This window comes from Salarias fasciatus, chromosome 10 (genome assembly GCF_902148845.1).
Source record: "Salarias fasciatus chromosome 10, fSalaFa1.1, whole genome shotgun sequence".
Lineage (NCBI taxonomy): Eukaryota > Metazoa > Chordata > Actinopteri > Blenniiformes > Blenniidae > Salarias > Salarias fasciatus.
Genome location: NC_043754.1, coordinates 23,868,623 through 23,893,938, shown reverse-complemented (window position 1 = coordinate 23,893,938; position 25,316 = coordinate 23,868,623). Strand labels below are relative to the sequence as shown.

Below are 25,316 nucleotides of genomic sequence, written 5' to 3'. Positions count from 1 at the left end.
GTGTGTGTGTGTGTGTGTGTGTGTGTGTGTGTGTGTGTGTGTTAGCTGGTTGAGCAGGGAGACAGCAGCTCTCAGGAAGCCGTTCTCTGCTTTCCTCGAGTCAAATCAGAGGAGAAACGTTTAGAGGGTGACTCACTGAAATGAGGAGGTGTGTTTGTGTTTCAGGTCATACACACACACACACACACACACACACACACACACACCACTCTCTCTCTCTCTCTCTCTTTCTCTCTCTCTCAACTCTGCACTTTTCATTATTGTCGCATGTCTTACCTAAGAGGGATGAGAAAACCTCTGAGAGCAGCAAATCTTCTGTCTGGAGCAATTTTCAGAAACAAAGTAAGCACATTCAAAAGCATGCAGCCCTAATTACCACTGTGCCCAGTTTGGACACTCGAAAGCACGCAAGCTCAGACTTTCCCTTGAAGTCTCAGTGTCCATCCCTGAAATCGTTATTGTGGTAATGTTTCTGCAAACACAGACCCGTCCGCTCCGAAATACCAACATATAGTAGCACAAAAGAAAACCAAAACAACATCCAAACAAACCCAAAAGAAACACATTTAATTCTCAGTAGGTATTTTTTTTTCAAGACCCAGAGTCAAAAGGAAAAAATAAGGCTGTCGGGGAACAGAGCAGGCAGGTGGGGGGTCTGAGAGTGTGTGTTTTCGTGCATGCCTGTGCAGAGTCCCTGCAGAAAGTGAAACTGTGCTGGAGGATGTAAGACTTACTCTGACTGCTGAAAGCCACAGTCAGAGGTGAAGGGAAGCGAGCACGGGGAGGCGCTGGGGATGGAGCTGATAAATGATGAGGAGCATGAGTGATGAGACGCAGACTGTTTTCCAGCTGGGAGGAGGAAGTTTCGTCTCTCACCTGCCAGAAGATGTTGTCGATGGTGTTGCCCAGGAATCCTTCTCTGTTGTCGGACGACAGCAGCTTGGGCCCCAGTATCGTCATGAACTCCTCAAAGTCCACCTGGCCGTCCCCTGCAGGTAAACACACGCCGCGAGGGAGGGGGGGTGGAGACGTGCCCGCACAATAGAAAAACACACACTCAGTATGGGAAGCCGGTAGACCGGAGCTAAATAATGCATTACATGACCAAGTTTGTTTGTTTCCAGAAACAAAGAAGACAGATCAACAGATGGCCGTCCTCTCATGCATGACAAACATTGCGCATCATCAGTATTAATTCACCTTTCAGGTAAGGTGTGTGCACCTGCATGAAATCCTCTCCTGTGTGTGTGCGTGAGCATCCGAGGAATTGATTTTGGGGACCGTTTGCAAAAATTTCCATTCAAAAGAGACAGCTGAGAAGTGTTCGCATTAGGTATTCTGTTGCTGTGAGTTGCTGGAGATACCAATCAACAGCCAGCGTCCCGTGGAATTAATACTCATTGAACATCTTCATGGCAGCACGTCGCAAACAGCACAACAGCAGGCTGAGAATATATATCGCCAGTATTGATTTTACGACCAGTTTACGGCGTTATCTCATGTTCTGTTTATTATGTGTCATAATAAGGGGCATATTGGAAGCATTAGCAGTCTGCATAGCTGCGGTGCTGCTGTGTAAATAACGATTTTAAGATGACACTTTATTTTATGAGTCTGCAATTTCTGTTTCTTCCAGGAAGCTCCTTTCAATTCGACGCCAATTATGTGGAAAATATTCACTATTCAGTAAGTACTCTTGCGTTAAATGAATTTAAATTAATTGCTGTGTAATCTGGAGAGTGTTTTAGTCGATGCACAGCTGGCTGGCTGAACATGCAAGAAAGGCGAATTCTGTCTACAAGAAAGTAAAATTCAATGTACAGAGATGTAAGTTGAGGGTTATGTGAAATGCTTCAACATCTGCTCCAGGAAATGAGAATGCATGCAAAAAAATTACAATACAATGGAAATATTTAGATTTATTCCACATAGATTTAAATATTGCAAGGTTTTGCGCTTGCATTTGAGAAATGTAACTCATATAAACTTCCTGCCATGACTATCAAAACTAACTTTAAAAAAAAAAAAAAAAAAGGCCAGAAACTTTTTAAATTTATATGCTGAGGCAGGAAAATAACTCGAAAAAACTTCCAGCATATTGATGGAATTCATTTTATTCCACATTTTGTGACTCTGCTTTTGAAAAGTACTGCCGAAAAGACATACTCAAATCATTTATCAGCTTTTCCGACATCACATTAGAAGACAGAGCTGTCACAGGGACAATGAGGGGACCTGTAGGCTGCACAACCATTATTCCCTGCATGTTAAACTAATTAACACAATATTGGAAATTATTAAGAAATGTGGGACCCGTGACGCCCCGGGTTATAAGGTATCACAGCGTGACAAAGCTAATCCAAACCCTGACACAAGCTTCTCATGAATGAATCCTGGAATTAACACATTATCCTATAATCTTATATTTAGGACTATTTTCGCCTTGAACTTGATGGGAGGATAATTCCAGATTATGAGCGGATAAAGTATGAATTTATTAGAATAAAACACATCTCAGGACTGAAAAGTCACCTGATGCCTGCTGATAATTGGCATTCTCTCTCTGATTGTGCCAGCGGCTGCTTCCGGGGGCTTTACGAGCAGCGACACGGAGATAATAGGAGTCAGAGGTGGAGGGTTTGAGGAGAACAAATGGCCGTGCTGCTTTCAGATGGTCAGACGACTCATGGAAAGCAGAGGCAAAAAGCTTTTAGCTTTGACCTTTGATATTTACTGCGAGCTGTGGAATCAAGAGCAGGCTGATAAGAAGCAGCTGGGAGATTGACTGGTTCGCTGGCGATGCAGGGACTGCTTGGGAGTAATTGCGATCCGGCAAGATTTTACAAGCGGAGCTGGGTTCTAAAGAGTCGGCGGAGCAGTCGGGCCCCCTTTCTGTTTCTCCAGGGGAATTCGTTTCTGACGACTGACCACCTGCTGCTATTATGACAGTTTAAAAACTGTTTAGAGGGTACATTTTATATTAAACTAGAACTACAAGTCTGATTTTGCCTCAAGCAAATTGGCAAGAAGTTTTTCACAAAACAATCAAATTAAACGCACTGAAGCATTCATACAATATAGTTTCTTTGGAAGGGGAAATATCCCTCTTCAAGATTGTGCACATTCCATTTTATTACAGAAACAGCAACAGTAGAGAAACATTATACACCAGCAGTATTTGTGTGTGTGTGTAATGTGTCTGTCTCACCATCCATGTCCAGTCTCTGCATGATGATGGCCAGCTCCACCTCGCTGGGCATGTAACCCAGCGAGCGCATGGCCATGCCCAGCTCCTGCTTGGAGATGAAACCATTCCCATCGCGATCCAGAACTCGAAACGCCTCACGGATCTCTGCACAACAAAGACACCGCACGTTCACGGCTCCTCGTTGTCCCTGCGCCTCCGCCGGCGCTCCGCTTCAGAGATTTACGACACACGCTTGAAAGATTCCATGTTTACTATCATTGTGAGTCCCTTTGGTTTGCTTTGTTTTTGGTTAGTGGGGAGAAGGTTGTTTATTTGCCCTTTATTTGTTTAGTGTCTCTTTTAACAGCCGGTGAGTCATGACAGCAGGGAGGAGGACTGTTTTATCTATATTCTTAATCACATTAAAAATGCAACATTAGGATTTATTTGACTGACTTCTCCGGTCTTTACTGTTTGTGTCTGTGCGCTAATGAGGCGTGTTTTGTTGCTTCAATTGTTTCTTTTAATGCATTCATCTTCCAAGGACAGCGACTCTCAGAAACATCTGCATTATCAGAAGGTCCTCCTTCCATTATGACTCTACCACCGCAACAAACATGACTCATTTTCCTGCATTTTTGCAAAATTGTTGTAATTTATTTGTCAAAATGTCTTGTGGATCATTTCTGTGTTTGATCTCGATGCTGTCTGCTTTCATTTCTCCATCTGGGATGCTTGCTACATCTGCAGATTTGGAGGAGACTGAGCCGTGGCAGCATTTGGTCATTTGTTTGCACACTTCACACACAAAACGACACGTGTTTACATTCACTGTCGAGGAGTCCTTTCAGTTGTGTGACTAAACATTGCTTCTGCCTCTCGGGATGAAAAGCACAAGAGCCGCCTGGTCATAGTTTTGTAACAATAAGGAAAACGAGATCATCAAATTATGGCTGAAGTCTGAGCAGGTTGAGAGGTTGCCCCAACCCAGAAATAGTTGGAAAGTGAAGTGGTACCGTAAATACAGCTGAGGAGCATTTTGCAGCCAATTAGATTAATAAACAGCACCACAGTCACAGGAATGGGGATAAAAAGAGCTGTTTAAGGTGACAGATGCGCTCAGAAAATGATAGACTGACCCAAAATCGTGTGATAATTTCAGATACAAGTCCAAATTTGTAAAGTTGCCAAGGCTTTTGAGATCCTGCCACCGAACATAGCATGAATGATTCAGATTATCTTCATAAATCGGTGTGTGAGGGGCTGAAGGTCAGTTATGGATGCAGCTGATCTCGGTGCCCTCAGGCTCCAAAAAGCAACAGGCGTGACTATGTGCAGCAAACCACTGCACGCGCTCAGGAACACCACAACAAGTTCATGTTTATTGCTAAAAATGTAATTTAAAGTTGTATCAGACAGACAAAAAGGTACATTTGAGTGAAAACCAAAAAAGGAAACTATTGAATTTCAGAAAGGCTGAGACAAAATGGAAAAATGTTCCTTGTTCAGCTTAAAAAAAATGCTTTTGAAACTGCAGCCAGTCCAGTTTATTATCAACACACAGTGGAAAGAAATAAATCTTCGTATCTGAAGGCACATTGCATTAGCACCTATAGGCAGGTGATTCGTCTGGAAATGCTCTATAAAGGCTGAAAAGTATAAAAATGTTTCAGAACAAATATGTGCAAATCTACTGCAATTCGCATTGCTCAGCAGAGCCAGTGCTCCTCCACACACTGCAGCCCTCCCACCGGTACGACTTCACAATGGAAGAGTGTGTGTGCTGACCAGCCAGCAGTCCACAGCTTTAACTATCTGAGAATATACTGAGCATCGGGAAACCAGAACTCTGGCAAATAAGACCTGGGAGGAGTGTCTTGGAAATGCTGCCTCAGAAATAAAGAGACATTATTCCTCCTTTCCCAACAACTCAAGCAACTGGTCTCCTCACAGATCGGACATTTACGGTCAGCAGGATGCGCTACGATGGAAAACATGAGCCTGTTGCAACTTTTTGGGGGCATTTATGACCTTATTGGTCACTGTGCTTTTGTATGTTTTGTGTTGTTTCAACTTATGAAATTATGTGTCTTACACAGATAAATACTGAGTGATGATATCTATTATTGAATATGTCTCCAATAACTGAGTCTCATATGAAATACTTTTAATTTTGTTCTTGCATATTTATTTGTGACTTTGGTCAGTTTTTCACCATTCTGCAAGAGATTTGATTGCGTACTTAGTGTGTCATGTTGTATCTTTATGCTGATTTCGATCCTTCACCTTAGGATTAAAATGTTCCGTTTCCACAATGAGCACCCAGTACGGTTTGATGGTCTACGCAGCGTGCCAAACTCACAAAGGAATGTAAAATGGCTGTAACTGCACTTTTGTATTCATTTTTCATTTTCCATAACCTCACAGTTTGCATTCAGTCTCCACACAGTTTTGAGCTGCAGCAGGCTGGATTTTTTTTGTGCTAAAGGCCGCATAACCCCCTGTGCACGACCTGCTCAGAGCCCAACAGCAGACAGACAAATGAGCCACTAGCAGGAGACTATAGAGGGGCAGCACTAATATTCCTTGGCAGGGAGAGACTGAAAACTGATCATTTAACCAAGTAGTTTTCATGTTTTACACTGAGACTGCGTTCAAGCTGACGCTCTTCTGTACACTACACAGTCTGGGGCTCACCCTCCACTGTTTTTTTAAGTGTCTGAATGAGCTGAGTCTATAAATATATTCACTATATACTGTCCTCCAACACCCCACTGTGCACAGCGCCCGCTGTCTGTGCTCCATGGTGCACGATTTAACAGTGTAAAAATCCTTGTGCCAAACATCTTTAATCTTCATTCTCCACTTTTCAAAGTGTAAACTTTGAGTGTCTTCTGGAGTCGGTGGGTGATTCAGGGGTGATTTTACGCGCAGCTGCAGGTCAGCGTCACGTCAGTCGCTTCTATCCGCAACTCTGTTGCCTTGACAACAGGGATGCAGGATCAGTAAATATTCATGCTTTAATATCGAGACCAATTAGCAACAATCAACCTGCTGATTAAGCTGTTCAAATATAATGTGACCATCTTTCTAATTGTTTTTTTTTCTTCTTTTCCTCCCAAAGCGATAATGTTGGTATTGCCTTCACCCTGATGAATCTAAAAATGTAGCCGTGAGTCATCAGATGGTGTGAGTGCGCTGGACTTATATGACTGAGACAAATTTAATGATTAACAGATTTCAGCAGGTCTGTCGACGGTGCTGACTGGAGCTTCCCCGGCGCCGGCAGCAGACATTCCCATTAACTGGAGGCGCTGCAGCATTAGTAGAAAACAAATCAAGGTGACGGTGATCTCCCACACTCCCTGCCTCCCACGTGATCTTCCTCATTGCCTCTTCTTGTCTGGGATACATCTTTATACACTTATTGTATTTTACAAACCCCGAGGGCCCCGTCCCAATCCCTCCATGCAGCACAATCACCGCCGGCACTGCCAAGAGCATTTCCGACTCACTCCTCCCACACGAACGGCTTCCTTCGAGCCTGGAATTGTGAGTAAATGCGCCTGACTCTTGAGGAATCTCTCCATTCGTGCCGCACAATTATTCAAACCTCTGAGGACCTTCTTACACAACACTCCTGGTCAATCTGTGGCTAATTACCTGTCAGTCAGTTATCACTATCTGCTGAGAGATGAAAGTGGAGGAGGAGCTTTGATTTGGAGGGAGGGGGCTGAATTCTATCGACTCAGTGAAGACGGCAGAGGCGGGATACGCTTCTCCGCTTGTGCGCAACATCTTTTTCACAAGTGAGCTCTTGATTTGTCCGCGGTGGGAGCTGGCGTTCGGCGCCCGTGCAAACCTCTACGTGAGAGACACAATTGAAAGTAACAATTTGCCCAAGTCTAATCCTCCTCCTGGCTTAAACAATGAATTTTACATGAAGTTCATCTCTGTGCGTGGCTCTCAGGCCGCCCCTTCATTAATATTCTCGTCCCGGCGCGGGGCTCTTTCCTTCCTCCGTGTATGAAGTCGGTCTCAGTCTGCCTCCTTCGCCTGTCTTTTCTCCGTCAGTCGTGTGAGAGCCGAAGTTCAGTCACAGTCACCATCTAAGCCTGTATTATCCCCCACGGCTGATAACTAGACCCGAACGCCACGCCGCTGCCTCACTTTCACGCTCACTAAATGAAGTGAGAGTCAGAGGCGAGGGGCCGGGAAAGCACGGGGCCTCCCCAAAACAAAGTCAGGGATATTTGTATGCAGCTCAATACTGAACTCCACATTTTCAAGAGGGTACAAATGAGCTGCTCCCTGATATATTGCTGTGCGCCGCCCGTGGGTGTGTGTGGGGATGTAGTCCTGCTTGCGCGTGGCTGTGTATTATGGAGCCAACCCCCCCAGGATGGTGCATTTTCTCACTGCGATTGATGAAATGCCTCAAAACTCGAGAAAAAGGATAGTGGCGATCCCACACAGGGGTGATTAACCAGCCGTGTATCAATGCAAACAGATGATCCTGGAAGAACCTACAGCATCTCTCTGAAGTGGGATTAGGAGTTTTCGAACGCTGCCAGCAAATACCACAGATATTTTGTCCACATCAAACGGCGCCATTGGCTGCTCTGGATCGGTAGCTGACTGGGCCTAGATAATGCCTCATCGCAATGTCTGGAGTCTGAGAGTCCGAAATTCAATTTATGTAATAGCTCCACATATACGGAGGTCCATACTTTCACCTTCTCACTGTCCTTGACAAACAAAACAGAGGCCGAACAGACTGACGATGAGACGCTTCGCTCGGCGCAGCGGCTCCGCTCTCAGCTCAACTGAACTGGGTTGAGTCGAATTGTGCACAAGGGACAATGGATTAAAAGATTTATAATACAAAGTATTTCATACTGAAGCTCATTCGAGCAAACTACAATAGGCCACATGTATAAACGCAAACAAACAGCCTCAGCCACTTTCGTGCTCTCGATCTGCGCTCAGTGACAGGATTAACCGTCTCAGAGCAACTCAGAAATACAGTATATTCACTTACTGCAATGTGGAAGTCTTTGTTCTGCATGGCTGGTCATTAGCAAGGCAGCATTAGTCCTGCTGGTACAGCAGAGGTCTGAGGAGTGCTTCAAAAGTACTGTTAATGCGTCTAGCATATTACTCGAGTTCTTCGAACCCGTATTAAATACATCTTAACAAAATAAAACAATAATGGAACTTTAGTCACGAGATTTGATGAAATAACGAATAACAAGGCTCACTCAGTCACTGTTACTGATATTTTAAGGTAATGGTAAAGGTAATCAGCTGCATTGAACCCGGAGTGATGGTGCAAAAGGCCTTTTTTTTTCCTTGTCTAAGGTTTTTTTTCTTAATGCCTTATTCAAACTACTTTCACAGGACAGTTCATCCCAAAAGTTACTTGCATGAATGTAACAGAGTAAATAACACAAGTCTGTGGTATAGCAGGTTATTGTGATCGCTCCAATGTTTGATTTTGCAGGCTAAAATATAACAATCTACTTATAGTTGATAATAAAATACACTCCTTTCAAATTAACCTGCGGCTCCAAACTGGTTTTAATGTTAAACGTGCACACTCGTCTCATCACTTCAGCAGGACCTCAGAAGTGATCAAATGAGACACTGCTGTCTGTGAGCAGAGGAGGTGTGAATGTTCGTGGACAGATACATTTACCTATGAAGGCTTGTGACAGCAAACCTGCTGTGTGTTGTGTCTTTCTTTCTCACAATAATCCCCTGCACGTCCTCCCTCTCTGCATCCAGAATCTCCTCTCTGAACTTCCTTTTCTCTGAATATCTCACCTACAGGCTTGATCAAACCATCTTAACCATGTCTTTCTTACTTTCCCTCCAAACAAGCCTTCCTGCTGAGAGCAGTATACATTGGGATTAAGCTCTGTGTTGTTTGGGTTGTGACCATAGACTGTTCTTAAAAAGATTCTGACCCTCACCTGCACTGCTACACCTCTGCCTGTAAAGAACTCCACCTCCTCTTTCCCCTCTTTCTTCAAAAAGAGCTCTGTGGTCTCATCACCACTGTGTTTTGCGCTTCCACCTTTTGCTCGTGACAGCTCTCTCCCTCTAAAGTACTCATTCTTAATTCTGACCATTCTGCTCACTGTCAGTGAAAAGCTGAGAAAAACTCAGTCCGCTGGTCTCATGACAGTCCTGTAGACTTTCCCTTTCAGCCTGGCTGTGAGCCCTCTATCGCAGACGATTCCTGACACTCATCCCGTTCGCCCTGCCTGTACTCTCTTCCTCACTTTTGCACCTTCCACTGCTTTGGACAGTTGACCTCAAGTACTTAAACTCCTGTCTCTGAGCTAATTCCACTCCCTTCATTGCTTCATCATTCTGCAAGCCTCCCCTTTTCCAGGTTCTCTTCAACCCGCTCCCGACTGTCACTCCGGATCACTGTGTCATCTGCAAACACTGCTGTCCAGCCAGACTCTCATATTCAGGCTTCATCTGTTTGCCCGTCTATCACCACTGCAAACAACAAAGGCCTGAGAACTGAAGACTGGCTTTGAATAAACAGCCTTTAAGAGCTTTATTAAACATTTCTGTCAGGAAACATGATGCAAAGGGAATGAACAGGAGGAAGATGGGAGTATGGTGGCCCGTCGAATAGCAAACAGCCTTATTTCTTCTCAGGATATGTGCAGACTGTTTTTGATGGAATTCTGCAGGCAGGCATCTCCACACATCTTGGAGAACAAGTCACAGATCTTGTGTGGCTGGAATCTTGACGAAATGTCTCTGTCTAGGTGGTTCTGGGTAACTTCATTTTGGTGTCTTCGGTGTCAGCTGATTGGTATGAATAAGCTAGACGTCTACCCCACAACCGCATAAAAAGTTTCACACAACTTTTTGTCAGACGACAGTCACAAAACAGTCATGTTCAGCAGAAATGTTTTATTATAATGCAAGCGTATGGCTACAAAAAATGACTGACACTCTCTCTCTCTCTCTCTCTCTCTCCCCATGTGTGTGTGTGTGTACATATAAATATACATATATATATATATATATATATATATGTATATATATATATATATATATATATATATATACATACATACATATATATATATATATATATATATATATATATATATATATATATATATATATATATATATATATATATATATATATATATATATATATATATGTATAGGGTGTTTTTATTGTACCAACTGATATGAAACACATTCCTCCTGTTCAGAACAGTCGCCTGAAAAACCTTGAATTGCCCTTCAAAAAGCTTTACAGCTTTACAGCATGCTTCACAGGAACTATATTAGAAAAATGCAGCTACATGCATGACATTAATTCCAGTGTGAGGCTGTAACTGCTTCACATGCATGTTAATAGTGCAAAGCCGTCTCTCATCAATCACATTGGCATGAATTCACTCCAGAGATGTGGCGAAACGATTTGATGGCAGAAAGGACAAAATTGTGACGGTTAATGCAAACAGTGTTGTCCCGTCAGCGCTATACGTTTTCTCAGCAGGTTTTTGGCCACTTTATTTATTTAAGTGCACATAACAAAGACGTTGTGTTTGTTCATCTCATCAGTCGCAGGATCTGCTGGTGTGTGGGAACATGACAGATTTACCGGCTGGGTGTAATAAGGTTACATTGCACAACACGGAAAATCAATAAATGTTGAGAACGAATGCAAAAGTAAGGTTAAACATGTCACATTTAGAGTCTGGGAGCTCATGACATTATTTTAGTAATGTTTCTGAACAGCTCCTTGGATAAACATGGGAGTTACCGGTGTTGCTTATGTTACTGTGTGTTGATCAATAACCTGCGGATTCTAGTGGCTTTTCTTCAATACTCACAGTGCACATTTGCTTAATAACCACACAGTCTCTCATTTTAATAAGCAGCCATGCTGGAAAGAGGATGAATGTGGCTCTGCTGTCCATGACTGCTTGAGAGCAGAGACGCAGACTCTTCTTTCAGACTTTATCAGCCAAATAATGTGGTGGTGAAGCACAAACCGTGCTGCGGCCTCTGTAGATGCTCAGCAGCTCTTCTGTTGCTTTGTTTTATCGTATAAAAATGGATATTGTGTATATTTATATTATTGAGCAGGGAATTTGCTGATATGTAGCTGTCACCATATTGTTAGCTTGGCAATGACAAAACAATCCCTCTGAAATGTGAAATAATCCACATGTAACGTCAATAACAGTGATAAATGGTTTTCCATAGGGAGTCTGTGAGGGGGAAACGCAACACTTTTTGTTCTGTGTGATAAGTGTAATACATTTCTTTATTTAAATGACACTAGCACAGCTCGAGTCAGAGCGAAGCGCTCTGGTGCTCAGTATGATTTAGGATCCTTCAGCCTGCTGTCAGTCTTGCACAAAAAGTGGCACTCAGTGAACAGTGAAGATACTGTGTGAAGAAAAAAAAAGTTCTTTTCATTTCAACACAGTTTGGAGCTTTCTGTGCTGTGATTATAATGAATTTTGACTCACTGGGGTAATTGCTGCTGACATCTAAAAATAAAAAAAAGGAATCCATTAACTCGTGCAGGTTGAAAACAAGCTGTTTTGTCATGTACGCTGCTACTTTGTTAAGAGGTGATGGTTAATAGTGTGATAAGCCAGTGCCTTCATAATGATGCTGCGCCGATGCGTAGAAAATGCAAGAATCAGAGGGTTTATATGAGCGGCGGTCGCATTCAGCATGATTGCCCTGCATTTCAATGTTCAGCTTAGTGTTTTAAGAGGTTTGATTACAACCTGCCTCCGTACCAATTTAACAGGATCTGGACATTTGTTCTTTCTGCTCCATTTGACCTATTTTTAGGTGCGTTGCTGCTTTCTTCAGAAACCTTCTTTCCTCTTCCCCACTGCTGTTATTTGTAAGCAATTAAAATGGCCATACTTAGAAGAACGAAACCCTGGATTTAATCTTTTTTTTTTTTTTTTAATGTTGTTTACATACACAAAGAGGGATTCATTTCAGCTCAGATCATTATCATCGCTGTTGTACTTTGCCAGCAGCGATTTGTCGCAACAACACACAAGATGAATTTTACCCGAAACCTGTAACTGGAACATCAATATCAGAGCATTGGTGTTCACCGTTTGGTTGGTTGTACACATTTTCCGTCAAACACAACTTCATTCGGAGACCTCTGACTAATCTCATTTGCAAAGCAGTGCAACTAAAAGAACCAATGCATTCAGTCAAACTCTGACAGAATGGCTGAATAAAAAAAGAAAAAACACCTTCACCTCCAGAGAATTGGAGCATTGTACCTGGTGTATTGTTCCAGCACTGAACCATTAATTGCTACTTTATCCTGCACCCCCAGTCGCCGCCACCGTGTTTCCTCCCTGTGTGTGTGTGGCGGCGCACTCACCTCCCAGCTCCTCCGTGGAGATGCTGGTGAGCTGGAAGGCTTCGCTGCCCTCCGTCAGGGAGCTGCTCAGGTAGTTGTCTGGATAGAGCAGGCCCGCCCGCACATGGTGGAATGGCATCTTCTCCCTGCAGAGCAAACGCACACACACACACACACACACACACACGCACACACACACACACACACACACACACACACAGTCTAAATAAACTTTGCCCGTGCATGTGTGTGTGTGGTCCTGTAAATCCCTCGTAGTGAGGCCCAAAAAATGAAAATGCTTCCACAAGCAACTTCATGAGAGGAAAGATGTTTTTTTTTTTTTTTTTTTTTTTTTTTAATTTTACAATAAGCTTACTGTCAGATTTGTGGGCTCTCTTCAGATCATTCGGGTCAAATGAAGGGGTTGGAAAACACAATATGCCGATGAAAAGGCTGCACAAAGATCCTGCCATGAATCTGTGTGTGAGTGTGTACCGCGCATGTGTGTGTATTCAAACCCTGGCGACCAGCGCAGTCGTGAGCCCTTTTTAGAAACACGAGCTCCTGTGGAGATAGCATTGTTCCTTCCTTACTGCTTATGTTCATTTCTGGGTGAAACCGCTGTCTCCGCTTTTCAGAACCGCAGTGACAAATTATGTAATCACATTATAATTCAATGGAGTTACAGAAAAAAAAAAATTCCACTATTATCGCGCTGATAAATACCATCCGAGTACGATCATTCTCTTGCTGTCTGTCTCCTGCTCGCTCTTTGTTCAGTCTCCTTGGTCCACAGAGAAGAAGCACTAAAGTCATGTCAAATATCCTTTCTTCAAACCCCGGCTGTCAGATCTCTTGACTTTCCGTCCCAGCAGACAATCCCCACTGCCACCCAGCACCTCAGCCAGAGACCTCGGGGCTCGAAGGGGCATCAATCAGCAGCGGCCCCTGCTGTCGTATGATCACAGCGATCCTCAGCTTTGATTCATGAGAGCCGTCCCTCTGAGGGCTTTCCCATATTGTGACAATTTGGCAATGTCCTTCATGTTATATTCCTGCCAATAGGGCACGCTGCGCCGAACTGAACTGAGGTGAAGCGGGAGAAAGGAAGAGATAGGGATCCCTGGAGTATTTCCTGAGCGTGTCGCTGGCAGACAGGAGAGATAGAGATAGAAGGGAGAATGTCTCTGTAGCAAGAAACATGGAGGAAATATAAACACGCTGCTCTGCTCTCGTCTACTCTCTGAGACTGAAATTATTTGCGGATCTTGGAAGCAAACCATGGTAAGGCCAAGAAGACCATAAAGGCAAAACATGTAAAAGATGAGGATTGGCGGCGCGAGAACAGGGCAGCAGGTGTGTAAACTACACACACGCATGAGGCGGAGACACGCCAAACGCCTTGTATGCAGTGAAACGTTCATGTGCACGTAGTTTTGTGAACTTTAACGTCAATCTGCTCTTCGGCACGTCTGATTATGGATCTGCTCCTGTGATAAACACACCGTAGCGATAGAAAGACCTTCAATCCATGTGACTCAATGCACCATATCATGGTTAAAACCTGCAGTGTGAGAGTAAACAGGATGTGGCAAGTTGGACAACGTAGCGAGCTATGTCAGTGAATCAGTGGCACATCCTAAAACTGTCATTGAGATGACATTGTTGCTGTGATTTTTTTGTCTCATTTTGTTCAAACTGAGATATTTAGAAGTTTCATAATGAGGGATTTTCCTCATTCCGTTTCTAATTTCTTACATTTAGGCATCACATCATCAGCTCATTTTTCTTTAACTTTCTGGTGGAATGGAGAGTTAAGAAGCAAACGTGTGAACAGAAGGACATCGGTTTGCACCCCTGAACTGCTCAGAGATTTCGATGGGGAAAGTAAAAGCTCCCGGATCACCATCACTGTGGGGCTTTGAGCAAAACCCTTAAATCCCTGAGTGGTTAGGTTTGCTCAGTACTCCCAAATAATCACCTCAAGGAGATCAGTAAACTGCTATTTTCATTTTCAGACCTTTTTTCAGCCATTATTTCAACCTGCAGTGTTTCAACTTCACAGCAAACATACTCCATGTTTCTGAATAACCTGTTGGAGAAGCTGACGACTACAAAGAGCATCAAAATCAGGCTTAAAACCAACAAATTTCATCTGATTTTTCATTTGCATTCATTTATTCTTCTCCATGTTGTTGCTATTCTTTTAGATTTTACTGCACTAAAAGTATGAATGAAGGTCGATGGATTGAATAACTGATTAAGAGTTTCATATCTTCATCATGAAATACCAAACGTTTTTCCTATTCTTCACTCGTTTATGCTGATTTATCCAGTTTAGGGTTGCCGGGGACTTGAGCGCATCCCTGCTATGGCAGGCTACACCCTGGACAGGAACCTGAACAAACTCCTCATGTCTGAAAACTCCTGCAACCGAGAAACACATCCTCACACCAAAAATATAGGATTGTTCTCATTAGGACTGGAGTTTGGTCCAAACAAGCAAGATTTCAATCTTCACAACAGTAATAATAAATAGTCCACAAGGAAGAAGCATGCACACACACACACACACACACACACACACACACACACACAAACCTAAACCTAATCTGAAGTCATTTTCTAATTTCCGCATGCATTTATCTGCACATTGTTTTTCCTCGTTTCGTTAGATCTGATCACGTCACATTTTGCAAAAGAAAAGCTAAACGAAGAAGCAAACCGTCTTCCTGCTGCAGCGGTACTTGTTGAGTTCTGGTCTGCGTGTGGATCGTGGCGATTCGGTAACTTTAGGATTAGTTTGCTTGCTTTATCTCGGCTGTGTTGTTTGTCAATATCCAATGATCTCTACACTCTGCGGTGACAGTGGTTGCTGATTAGATAAATTACTTTTTTTTTCCACTACAGTGCAGAAAATGTTTTACAGCCAAGTGTCAAGGAAAACCAGCAGCTACAGTATGTACCGGTGGTAAAGATCCACTGCTCTGTATAGAAGTTATGACAGAAGCAATGAAGAAAAAGGCCAAATGACCAAACATTGACTCCACATGCAGGAGGCTGTTAATTATGTCAAGAAAATAAAGCCATAAGTTATTACATAAGTTTTGTCTGTACTGTCACTGTTATCAAAGACTAGAATTTGGTCAAACCGAACCAAGTGGGTTTGCATGTTAGGAATGTTTTTACTACAATAAACTACAAAATCTGTTACATTAGTGAACTTATGAAAACTAATATCTGGTTCACTAACTGGGCCACTCAACTTATTCACAGTGCAGAGTTGTGTTTGTTTGCTAAGCTCCGGTTTTGTTTAGTTCCCCATCAGTCAGTCAGTTTGAACACAAAACACTGTTCGCCTTTTTTATGATGTCAGCTGCATCTTATCCTGATGGATTATTGCTGTTGGAACAGTCAGAGCGATAAGAAAACGCATGTAACAACATTTGTCTGTTCAGCACTTGAAAGCATCTTGGAAATAAGTCTCATTTGTGACATGTCAGTAAATTAAATGAGCATAACAGACGCGGCTGGGGGACAGAACTGCGTGGGAGCTGAAACAATACGACTTTACACTGACGCTGCATGACCTGTAAGTATTAATAATGATAATAATGGTTGCTATAGCAATTAATTCATTATTAAATACAGTGCTCAAGCTGATGGCCTGTTGTCTGCCTTTTTTTTTAATGAATTTATTTATTTTTTTATGATTATGCTTTCAGTCCTTTCATGAAAACACTGTATAAGACCATTATTATCCCACCAGAAAAACACCCAGGTTTTTCTTTATGGGTTTATGTTTATTGCAGAAAATCAAAATCAAAGCTGTTCAGCTTGTGTGAAATAAATCCCTTTGATTAAATTTCTGTCCTATTTGTTGCTTCATGGAGATCTACAGTATGCCAAAAGTAAATGGTGCCATTGCTCTTGCATTTACAGTTTAAGTACTTTTTTTTTTCTTTTCTTTCTTTTTCAATTTTCGCAGTGCACCCGGCGCTGGTTGGTGGGTTTCGGTGGCGGTCGAAGTGATGAGGTCTCACAGCCGACGAGGCTGCAGCCGCGGACAGTGATTGATGAAAGTGTATTTGTGATGGTTTTGCTCGATGTTTGAACACAGGGGCCACAGCCAGGTGCCGCGGAGGTAATTCTCTGTTGCATTGCAGTGTCACTGTCAGAGCCAGACAACTGAATTATATTATCTTTGTTCATGTTATCCTGGACGGGATGTTGAGTCACCTTGATCGTCCGTGTCTATAGATGAGCTCAATGTCAAACTTTACATCCGATTTAAAAATGCCTTTAAGATATTGAGAGGTTTACACAACAATGACTGCAGTGAATGGATCCGCAACGACTGATGTGAACCCTTGAAAAAAAGAGTGATTTATTTGTAAATGTCCAGTGCAGCATGTTATCATCAACTCAATATTCCCACATTCATTTTTCAGGGATTCAGTTAACTTTAAAGGTTGGCAAAGACCTCCAGACAATAAATCTTGTGTGACAACAAATTTGTGTTATACCACAAACAGCACAAGCATCATTGCTCTTTGGTTTCTCACAAACACCTTAACAACAGATTAACTGCTGAAACTGTGACTCTTCTTCACAGAAAAATCTACGAGTATGTACAATACTGTGCACAGGATTTGGGTGTGTCTGAAAGAAATGCTTCTGTTCCTTCAGCCATGAGTCTGGGTTTATTCTGCTGCATTGTACGAAAACCTCCGCCAGTGTAATTCTTAAGGTATCTTAAGGTATAAAGAAGAAATAGGAGTCCTGGAAGTTATGACACAGCTCCCCCGGAGTCCTGATCTCTGTATTCTGGAGTCTGAAATGTTTGAGACAAACTCCCTGCAGAAAACCTTCAAAACTGTAAAGTTCAACAAGAAAACTGATAAAGGCTTTGGAGTGGTCGCTCTAAATACAGACTTCTCTTCAGCTTATTCACACATCATTGTGTTAAATGATACAACTCTTCCATTAAATCCTCTATTCTGCAGCTTTTTACTCTGCAACAGTTTGTCTCTCTTGTCTGAGACAGTGATTTTTCCCATTACTGCATGAACGGATACGATGAAACGTATGATAAGAACGTGGGAATCATCAACACTTTCACTCAGTCTCCTATTAACGAAACCAACAGGGTTGTCTTTGGACACTGGGAGAAAACTAGAAGACCTGGAAAGCACATGCATGCACAGGGAGAACATGCAGACTCCACAAAGAAAATCCTTAGCCTGGAATTGAAGTCTATTCGCTGTGAGATGAGAGTGCTGACAGCTGAGCCACCGTTAGGGGAAATAAACAACCTTCACATGACTTTGAAGATGAAATGAAAAAGGAGTCTGTATTCTGTATATATATATATATATATATATATATATATATATATATATATATATATATATATATACATACATACATACATACATACAGTATATCTCATATTTTTTTAACCTTTACACAACTATTTCTGCAAGTTCTCACATGAAAGGCTGACTGCAGTACAATGCATGCCCTTCAGTTCTAGAAGCATGAGCTATTTATCCGATGCCTGTTTGGACGACATCGCTCCTCCGTGTCTTTAATGATGTTTTCTATCCACCTTCCAGAGTGAAGTCAGACGCTGGTTTGATCCTCAGTCGATAACAAATCGTGCCAAAACCAAAACATTAACATTGGCATGCAACGGGCAGACACCGCAAATTTATGCATGCACTCGTTCATGCTTTATTGATGATTGTGCATCATGTTTCATTGAATTGCTGCGAATAAATTCAGCCCAAGGAACTCTGAATGTTTGAAGAAAAATTTGGAAAAAATTTAAACTAGCCGGCTTAATGAACAGTGATGAATTGGTGATGTGTGCTCACAGCAAAATGTTCAAATTCTTCAGGTCCTTAAATTAAACAGGGTGTAGAAATCATTCATTCGTTGGAGAAATTATAAGACATATGATATGAAATTGATACGAGAATGTATTTCAGCAGTCCATCTGCTCTAACAATTGTTCCCCTGACAGAAACACCCACTCACTCATGGCAGAACCAGCAGACATGCATGCACAGAAAAATCAAACAGTCACACACTGATTCCTTCTCTGTTTTCCCTTCTATCAATCCCTGTTATTCTCCCATATATTTTTGGATTGTTTTTCTTTCTATTTTTTTTTTTCCTTGCTTGTGAAATCATGGAACGTTGTCACAAAGATGGACACGAAAGCTGACAAGGACAGGCTTTAGCAGAAAACCTCCATCTGATAAGCTTCATTGCCTGTCTGAGAGCCGGCAGAGGAGAAGCAGACAGACAGACAGTTAAGTGTGAGTGGGTGGGTGGGTGGGAGGGGGATGTAAAGGGGATGAAACGCAGCGAATGAAAGTGGGCTGACTGGCAGTGTTTGAACCGAGGGGTCACCTGCACCCCGGGGAACTCAGTTTCAAGTTAGCAGCCTGGTGATCACAACGAATTTAAGCTGAGAGAGGAGAGACGGAGATGAAGGGAAATGAGCAGCTCAGAGTGAGCCAAAAAATGAGTATGGGGGAATCATGTTTTTTTTTTTTTCCTCACCTACCTCACCTTGTCCCCATGGAGGGAAATGCATTAGCAGAATGGCAGGGAAGAGCTTGGGGGGAGCCACAACAGTTTTTTTTTCTCTTTCTGAGCAGCACATGCACAAAACAGTCATCAAAAAGCAGGCAACCCTGACAAGGATCCAGAATCAGTCCTGTTCTCTCAGATGAAAGGAAACAGGTTGCTACTACAGTCACATCCCACAATTGAAAATATGCAAAATATGTGATTTAACTCCATCCAAAGCTTCTCTGATGTTGGTGAGATCTGCAAGCCTTCCAGAGAGACTCAGATAAATCAACAAATTATTCTCTTTTTTCTTCAAGCCATTAAAATGTCACTTTGCTCTTTATGTCCTCCCTCCTGTTGCTGTTGAGCCCCGTGTTACCTGCCAAAAATAATGAGAGGCCACATTTGATGCTGTAAAGCATCATTGTTGGGTAAAGGTGAACTGCCTCTGTGATTTGTCATCCCAGCACTGCTGTAGACCACAGAGCGCTGCAAAAATGGATGGGGAACAATTCCTTTATTAAAGAAAGATGTGGTGTATCAAGCAACAAGGAACCAAAACGCTTTTTATTAGATTGAATATTTTAAAAAAGAATAAATTGGACTTTATTCACTTGATGTGCCTTTGTTTTCCCACCTCTGTTCAATGTCATGCTGTCATGTCCTACTGGAGTCACCTTGGGCAAAGATAGGCAGGCACCACGCAGCTGCGATCTCTGCTGTCTCCCTTTCCCCCATCAATGCTGTATTCATGGAACATTTCCTCAAGAGAGGCGCTGAATGAGCTCCTCATCCTGTCGCCCACAGCCGCCTCTCCCGAGTTCAACTTGGGTCACCAACCACGCTCCATCTGACCCCATCATCTGCTGCGCAGCGCCAGTGGAGCAACTCCGACGCTTCACCGACCAGCGCCAGAGGACATGTGGACGCGTGCGTCCTTGGTCTTCTGTCAGGTGGCCTGAGAGTCATGTGTGATGTTAAAAGAGTCACACCCACTGTGGGCGAAGGAGGAGTTGGACACTCTGGTCCGCCACACCGTGCGCATCTGCAGCCGGATTCAAGATGCCACTTTATGTCATCGTCATTGCACCGAGAGTCGGGTCTCTGGCCACAGGAGATTTAAAAAGCACACAAACAACCTCCACCCTCAAGTGAAAAAAAAAAAAATCCAAACCAAACAACTCGCACCCACACTCCCAATTTTCATGCGCACACCACAGCGCCAACAGTGCGCGAGGCCACCATCCACAGGCGGGTCCCCCTCCAGGGGTTCTGATGATGAATGTGTGCGAGACACTTGACAGATTTGGCCATCATGCTTTATGACTGTGGAGTTTTAGAGCATCTGGCAATGAGACAGAATGCAATTGGACTCCAAACCGCAGCCAGTCCCCATTTATCAGAACCAAATATGTGTCGGCGCGGGAGCCGCTGGAGCCAGAGCGCGGTGCTCGGTGTGAGATGGAGTGCTTTACACCCCGTTGCGTGTTGAGACAATTATACTGTAATTACACTTATGGCGCGTGTGCGTGATGAAGCTGCAATCACCGAATCACGCGCCGATCAAAACCCACACAGCGCGCACAGACGCGCGCCGCGCACGCGAGCAGCTGCGAGGAGATTCTCACAAAACACTTAAAACAGACTAAAGGCAAACAGACACGACACCTTGTTGACAATTTGTCAGCCAAAAAAAAAAATATATATATATAATGCACATTCCAGAGACCGCCAACACAAAACTGAGCACTGACGAGCGCGGGCTCGCGCTCACACTCCTCGCGCATTTGCAACAGATTACAACAGGTGCAATCTCCTGCGCGGCTCTGCGGCCGTCGGGAGGAGCGACGCATGGGCGCTCCGTCATGGTAATCACCTCTCTCACCTTTCGGAGCGCAAGCCGGGGGTGACACGCTAATTGACCGTCGGGGTTTCGCCTACCTGTCCGTGAAACGGCAGGTCCTCGTGCGAGAGTCAACCCCGTGCGGTTAGAACGGCGTCGGCAGGGAGGCTGAGCGGGTGCTGGATCGCCAAGATGTGTTTAGTCTGTTTGCATCCGTCCTGCGCTCTTCAGGAGTCCGTCCGGCAGCCAGAGATGGACTCATTCAGTCTGCGTGTTGGAGCTGCCGCGGGAATTCACCAGGGTCTCGTGCGCTCCGCACTTTTCCGAGAGTTATTGCAAATGAAAAAATATATATATCAACTGGTTACACGACAGCGGGGAGGTGGGTGATGGTGGTGGGGGGGATGTGTCCGTCTCAGCTGAAGCCCAGACCCACATGAACGGCCTCCCGTCCGCTGTCTACATCTCACTTCTCACCGCCATAGATCTTGGGAAATTTGGGGTGTTGTTGGGATGAAGCGGTTGGTAGGTAGAGTGCCAGATCTTCGTCCTATCAGCTCGCCCAGACGGACGCCACCCAGCCGCCCACGGGTCTGGGTCTCAGAACCGGTGCTGCCGCTCTGCCGCTCTGCCGCCGCCGCCGCCGGTCGCCTCTCAGTGATGATCTGAAATCACGATTTAGCCTGAATTCAGTTCACTCTGTCGAAATCAACGGAGAGGAGCGGTGGATGCCCGGGGAGAGCTCTGAGCGCAGGGGAGGGAAGGGAAGGGATCTCCCGACGCTCCCGGTGCATTTATCTCGGTTACTCCCGGTGACAGAGTTAACCCATTTATCGGTCCTGTCCGGTGAAGGAGGGGCCACATGGGGGGCCACAGCTGCGGAGGTGAGCGGGGAGAGGTGCAGCGCAGTGGCACTCTGAGCTGTCCTCCGCTCAGGTGCGTGTGTGTGTGTGAAAGAGAGAGAGAGAGAGAGAGAGAGAGAGAGAGAGAGAGAGAGAGAGAGAGAGAGAGAGAGGTCCGAGCAATTAAGGTTTCAATGGCTCCCTCTCCCCTGAGGAGGTGTGTATTTATGTGTGTGCGCCTTTTCATTTACCCATTCTTCACAGCTATAAGAGTCATTGATGACCAATTATGGTGCTTAGGAAATGACATCAGCCGCAGTACTTAAATGATGCAGTGTGTACCCCCACCCCACCCCACCCCACCAGCACCGCCACCTAAATCTTCATCTTTTTCTTCATATTCTTGCAGGCGACGCTCATTCCTCTCCACCGAAACCTGCCCTCTTATGAGGCACCCTCTCTCTCCTCTTCATCAAGCTGTCTCCGTTTCTTTCCTCCCTGATTAGAATACCCCACCACTATCCCATTTACACCCCCTGTACTAATTATATAATAGCATGTGTGAAGCCTGCGCCTCTCCCCCAGCAGTGGGATCGCAGCAGCTCAGTTGCAGCCTTCGCCTTGAGGTCGACAACTGTGTCTCCTGCGCGGCTGCGCTGTGATAATTAGAAGTGGTAAAGAGCACCTTATTTCCCCACCAAGTTTGCAAAGGGGTTAATGCCTTCTGTGTGGGCCCCTGGGGTATAACAGTGTGGCGGGGCCACGAGAGCGCCGCTTCTCCATGGGAGCTGAGCCATCAGCGAAAAGGCAAGTCAGTCATGAATGTTTCGCCCCGCTGCTTTAACAGCATTGTGCGCAGATCTGGCGGCGCAAGCAAAGGTTTTTCAATACTTTTTCTGGAGATTCATCTGAAAATTAAAGCAATCAGACACGCAGGCTGATTAAAGTAGGTTTTTTTTTTTTTTAGTTCACACGGTGTTCCTGCTGAAGGAGAGGCGCTCTGAATGCAGGTTTTTTTTTGGCGCTGTCCATGGTGCTGACGGGCTTCCTCTGACCAGCACAGGCAACGCTAAAGAAGATGAAGGTGATTCATGTCAGCATCAAGGAACAACTTGACCTGTATTTACAATACATACATGTATTTAAAGATCCGAGTTTAGTTTTTTTAGTTACAGGGCCACAAGGAGCCACAAGGAGGACGTGCTTTTTATGGGATACTTGTGCCAAGTAAAAAACGGATAAGCTTGTCTTCCACCTACAACACGAATTGACATTATTTTCGAAAAAACATGTTCGAACCAGTTGGTGCAGCATATTTAATTGTAATTAAGTGGATTCAGTCATTCACTGTAGTTTATTTTGCATTAAAGTTATTTTAAAGGTGCATTAAGGAGTTTTACAACCTTAAAATACTTATTTTCCACCATAAATATGTTACACATTTTTAATGACGTGTACAATGTGCCCTGACATATTCATTACCAGTACCTCTAACAGCGCTAAATTGTCACTTGAAAGTCACAGTGCTGGTCCGTCACCAGAATTTTTTTGGGGAGAATTTGAGAGGAATGACGTAATGCGCGCTCCGGCTGGTTAGGTTTCATTTTGTCCGCCATTACTCCGCCAGATGCTTAGTGAGCAACAACTGAGCAGGAGCTTCCAGAAAGTAAGAAAAGACTGGCTTCTAGCACTGCCACAGCTCCACACAGACTCCACCAGGGAAAACAAACTTACATTTTACTTGAGCGCTACTAAAGGAGCGAGGAAGGAGCTCCTCTCTTCCTTGCACGCGAGCCACAGGGACGAGTTTTTCACTAAGCTGCATTACGCCCAAGGCCTGCAGGGGGCGCTGTTTCGCATAAAACATGCAAACTCCTTAAGGCACCTTTTAAGTTCAGGGAAAATTCCAGCTATAATTGAGAAATCTGCATTGCTGCAGCAGCCAGTGGACAGGAACAAGACAATACAAACAATAATAATACATATTGAAAAGAGAAACAACCAACAAATACATAAAAACAAGATAATAGCCATATAAATTCTACATATTTTCAGCTATTCTATCTTTTTAATGCTATTTGGGCTGTTTCACCTATTTAAGTTTTTCAGCTTTTAAGATTCTTAATTGTTTCAGTTATATAAATCACTTCTACTGCTTTACTCTTTCATTATCAACAGTTTTCAGATATTTAGTTATTTAACAGTTTATTTTTCCAAAATTTGTATTGCTTTTAGTCATTTTTATGATTTCTTTAGCTTTTGTTTTATTAATTTAGGCTTTTTTCAATATTTTGTCTGTTCCAGCAGTAGTGTTAAGTTTTTTTTAACCAAGATGTGTGGTTTTTTTCCAAGTAGTTTTAGCTGTTTTAGTTATAATATTTATCACTTTGAATCAGAGACTGAAAGTCCTTTTGAAATAATGTCTGTTTTACCACTAATCTGAAGTAAAGATAATGACATTTGTGTACACAATGCCTAATTTTGTGGACTGTACAGACAGCCAATATACAGAGGGGATGTGTTGTTTGCAATTTTGGTAATACATTTTTTTCTTTATTTTTCTGCAACTTCTGTCAGTTTCTAAACACCAACAGAAATTTTAGCAGGTGTTATCATTGTAGTGATGGGATGATGGGATAGTGAATTAATCAGTCACTTGTATTCCAAACGTTCACTGGTACCATTTCACATGTGAGTGTCTGCTTCTTCCAGACATTATCAGATGTCAGAAAAAAGTCAGTGACACCTTCACCTTGTGCTCCGAAGAGTGTTTCACAGCTCTGGCCCTGCAGTCGCTCTGGTCTGCAGGTTCCCAATGTGTCCCTGCTCCCTGATTCGAATGACTGAATGGGCTGTCATGAAGCTCCACAGAAGCCTGATAACGACCAATTAATTTGAGTCAGGCATGTAGGAGCAAGGAGAAGTCTAAAACATGCAGGCTAATGGGTTTCCAGAACAGTGATTAGGAAAAACTGCAGAAGCCGTCAGGGTCACTGTGATGGACAACTGGAGCCGCTTTCTGATTGAAGCATTACGCAGGTAATTTAAAAAGAATATGTGATGAAAAAAGTTTGATTTGTGACCTGCAGAAAAATAAATAAATGCAAGAGAGAGAGGAAAAACTAATTTCCATAAATATTAATAAGTAAAGTAGCAAAGACAGATATGAGACGGAAGCCTGTGTCAGGGTGCAGATTGGTAAGAAGCAGAACCAAAAGTAAACAATGAATTTAAAAATAATGTGTTTACATAACATCTCTCATCATTTATCTTGTCCTCACCATTCATGCTTGTAGGGCCTGCAGAGAGTTGGAGCTTAGCCTAGCTCATATTGGGCTCAAGGCAGTTTACACCCTGGACAGCTCAAGAGTGTCTCTAGCCAACACAGAGAAACAGACAGTCACTCAAAATACACTATCCCCGATGGACGGTCACCAATTAACCTAAGAAGTTTGTTTTTTAT

General features: G+C 43.5%; 1 protein-coding gene across 1 annotated transcript in view; it reads right to left on the bottom strand.

The window, feature by feature from the left end:
- caln2 (calneuron 2) overlaps positions 1–21,345 on the bottom strand; it is a 36,042-nt gene extending 14,697 nt beyond the window's left edge. Inside the window, exons 1-4 of the mRNA XM_030101069.1 lie at positions 21,110–21,345; positions 12,605–12,729; positions 3,209–3,352; positions 877–989 (exon numbers count right to left, since the gene is read on the bottom strand). Of these exons, the coding sequence (XP_029956929.1) occupies positions 877–989; positions 3,209–3,352; positions 12,605–12,722 (375 nt within the window). The 5' untranslated portion in view covers positions 12,723–12,729; positions 21,110–21,345. The remainder of the gene's footprint in view (positions 1–876; positions 990–3,208; positions 3,353–12,604; positions 12,730–21,109) is intronic.
- Positions 21,346–25,316: the final 3,971 nt, after the last annotated feature.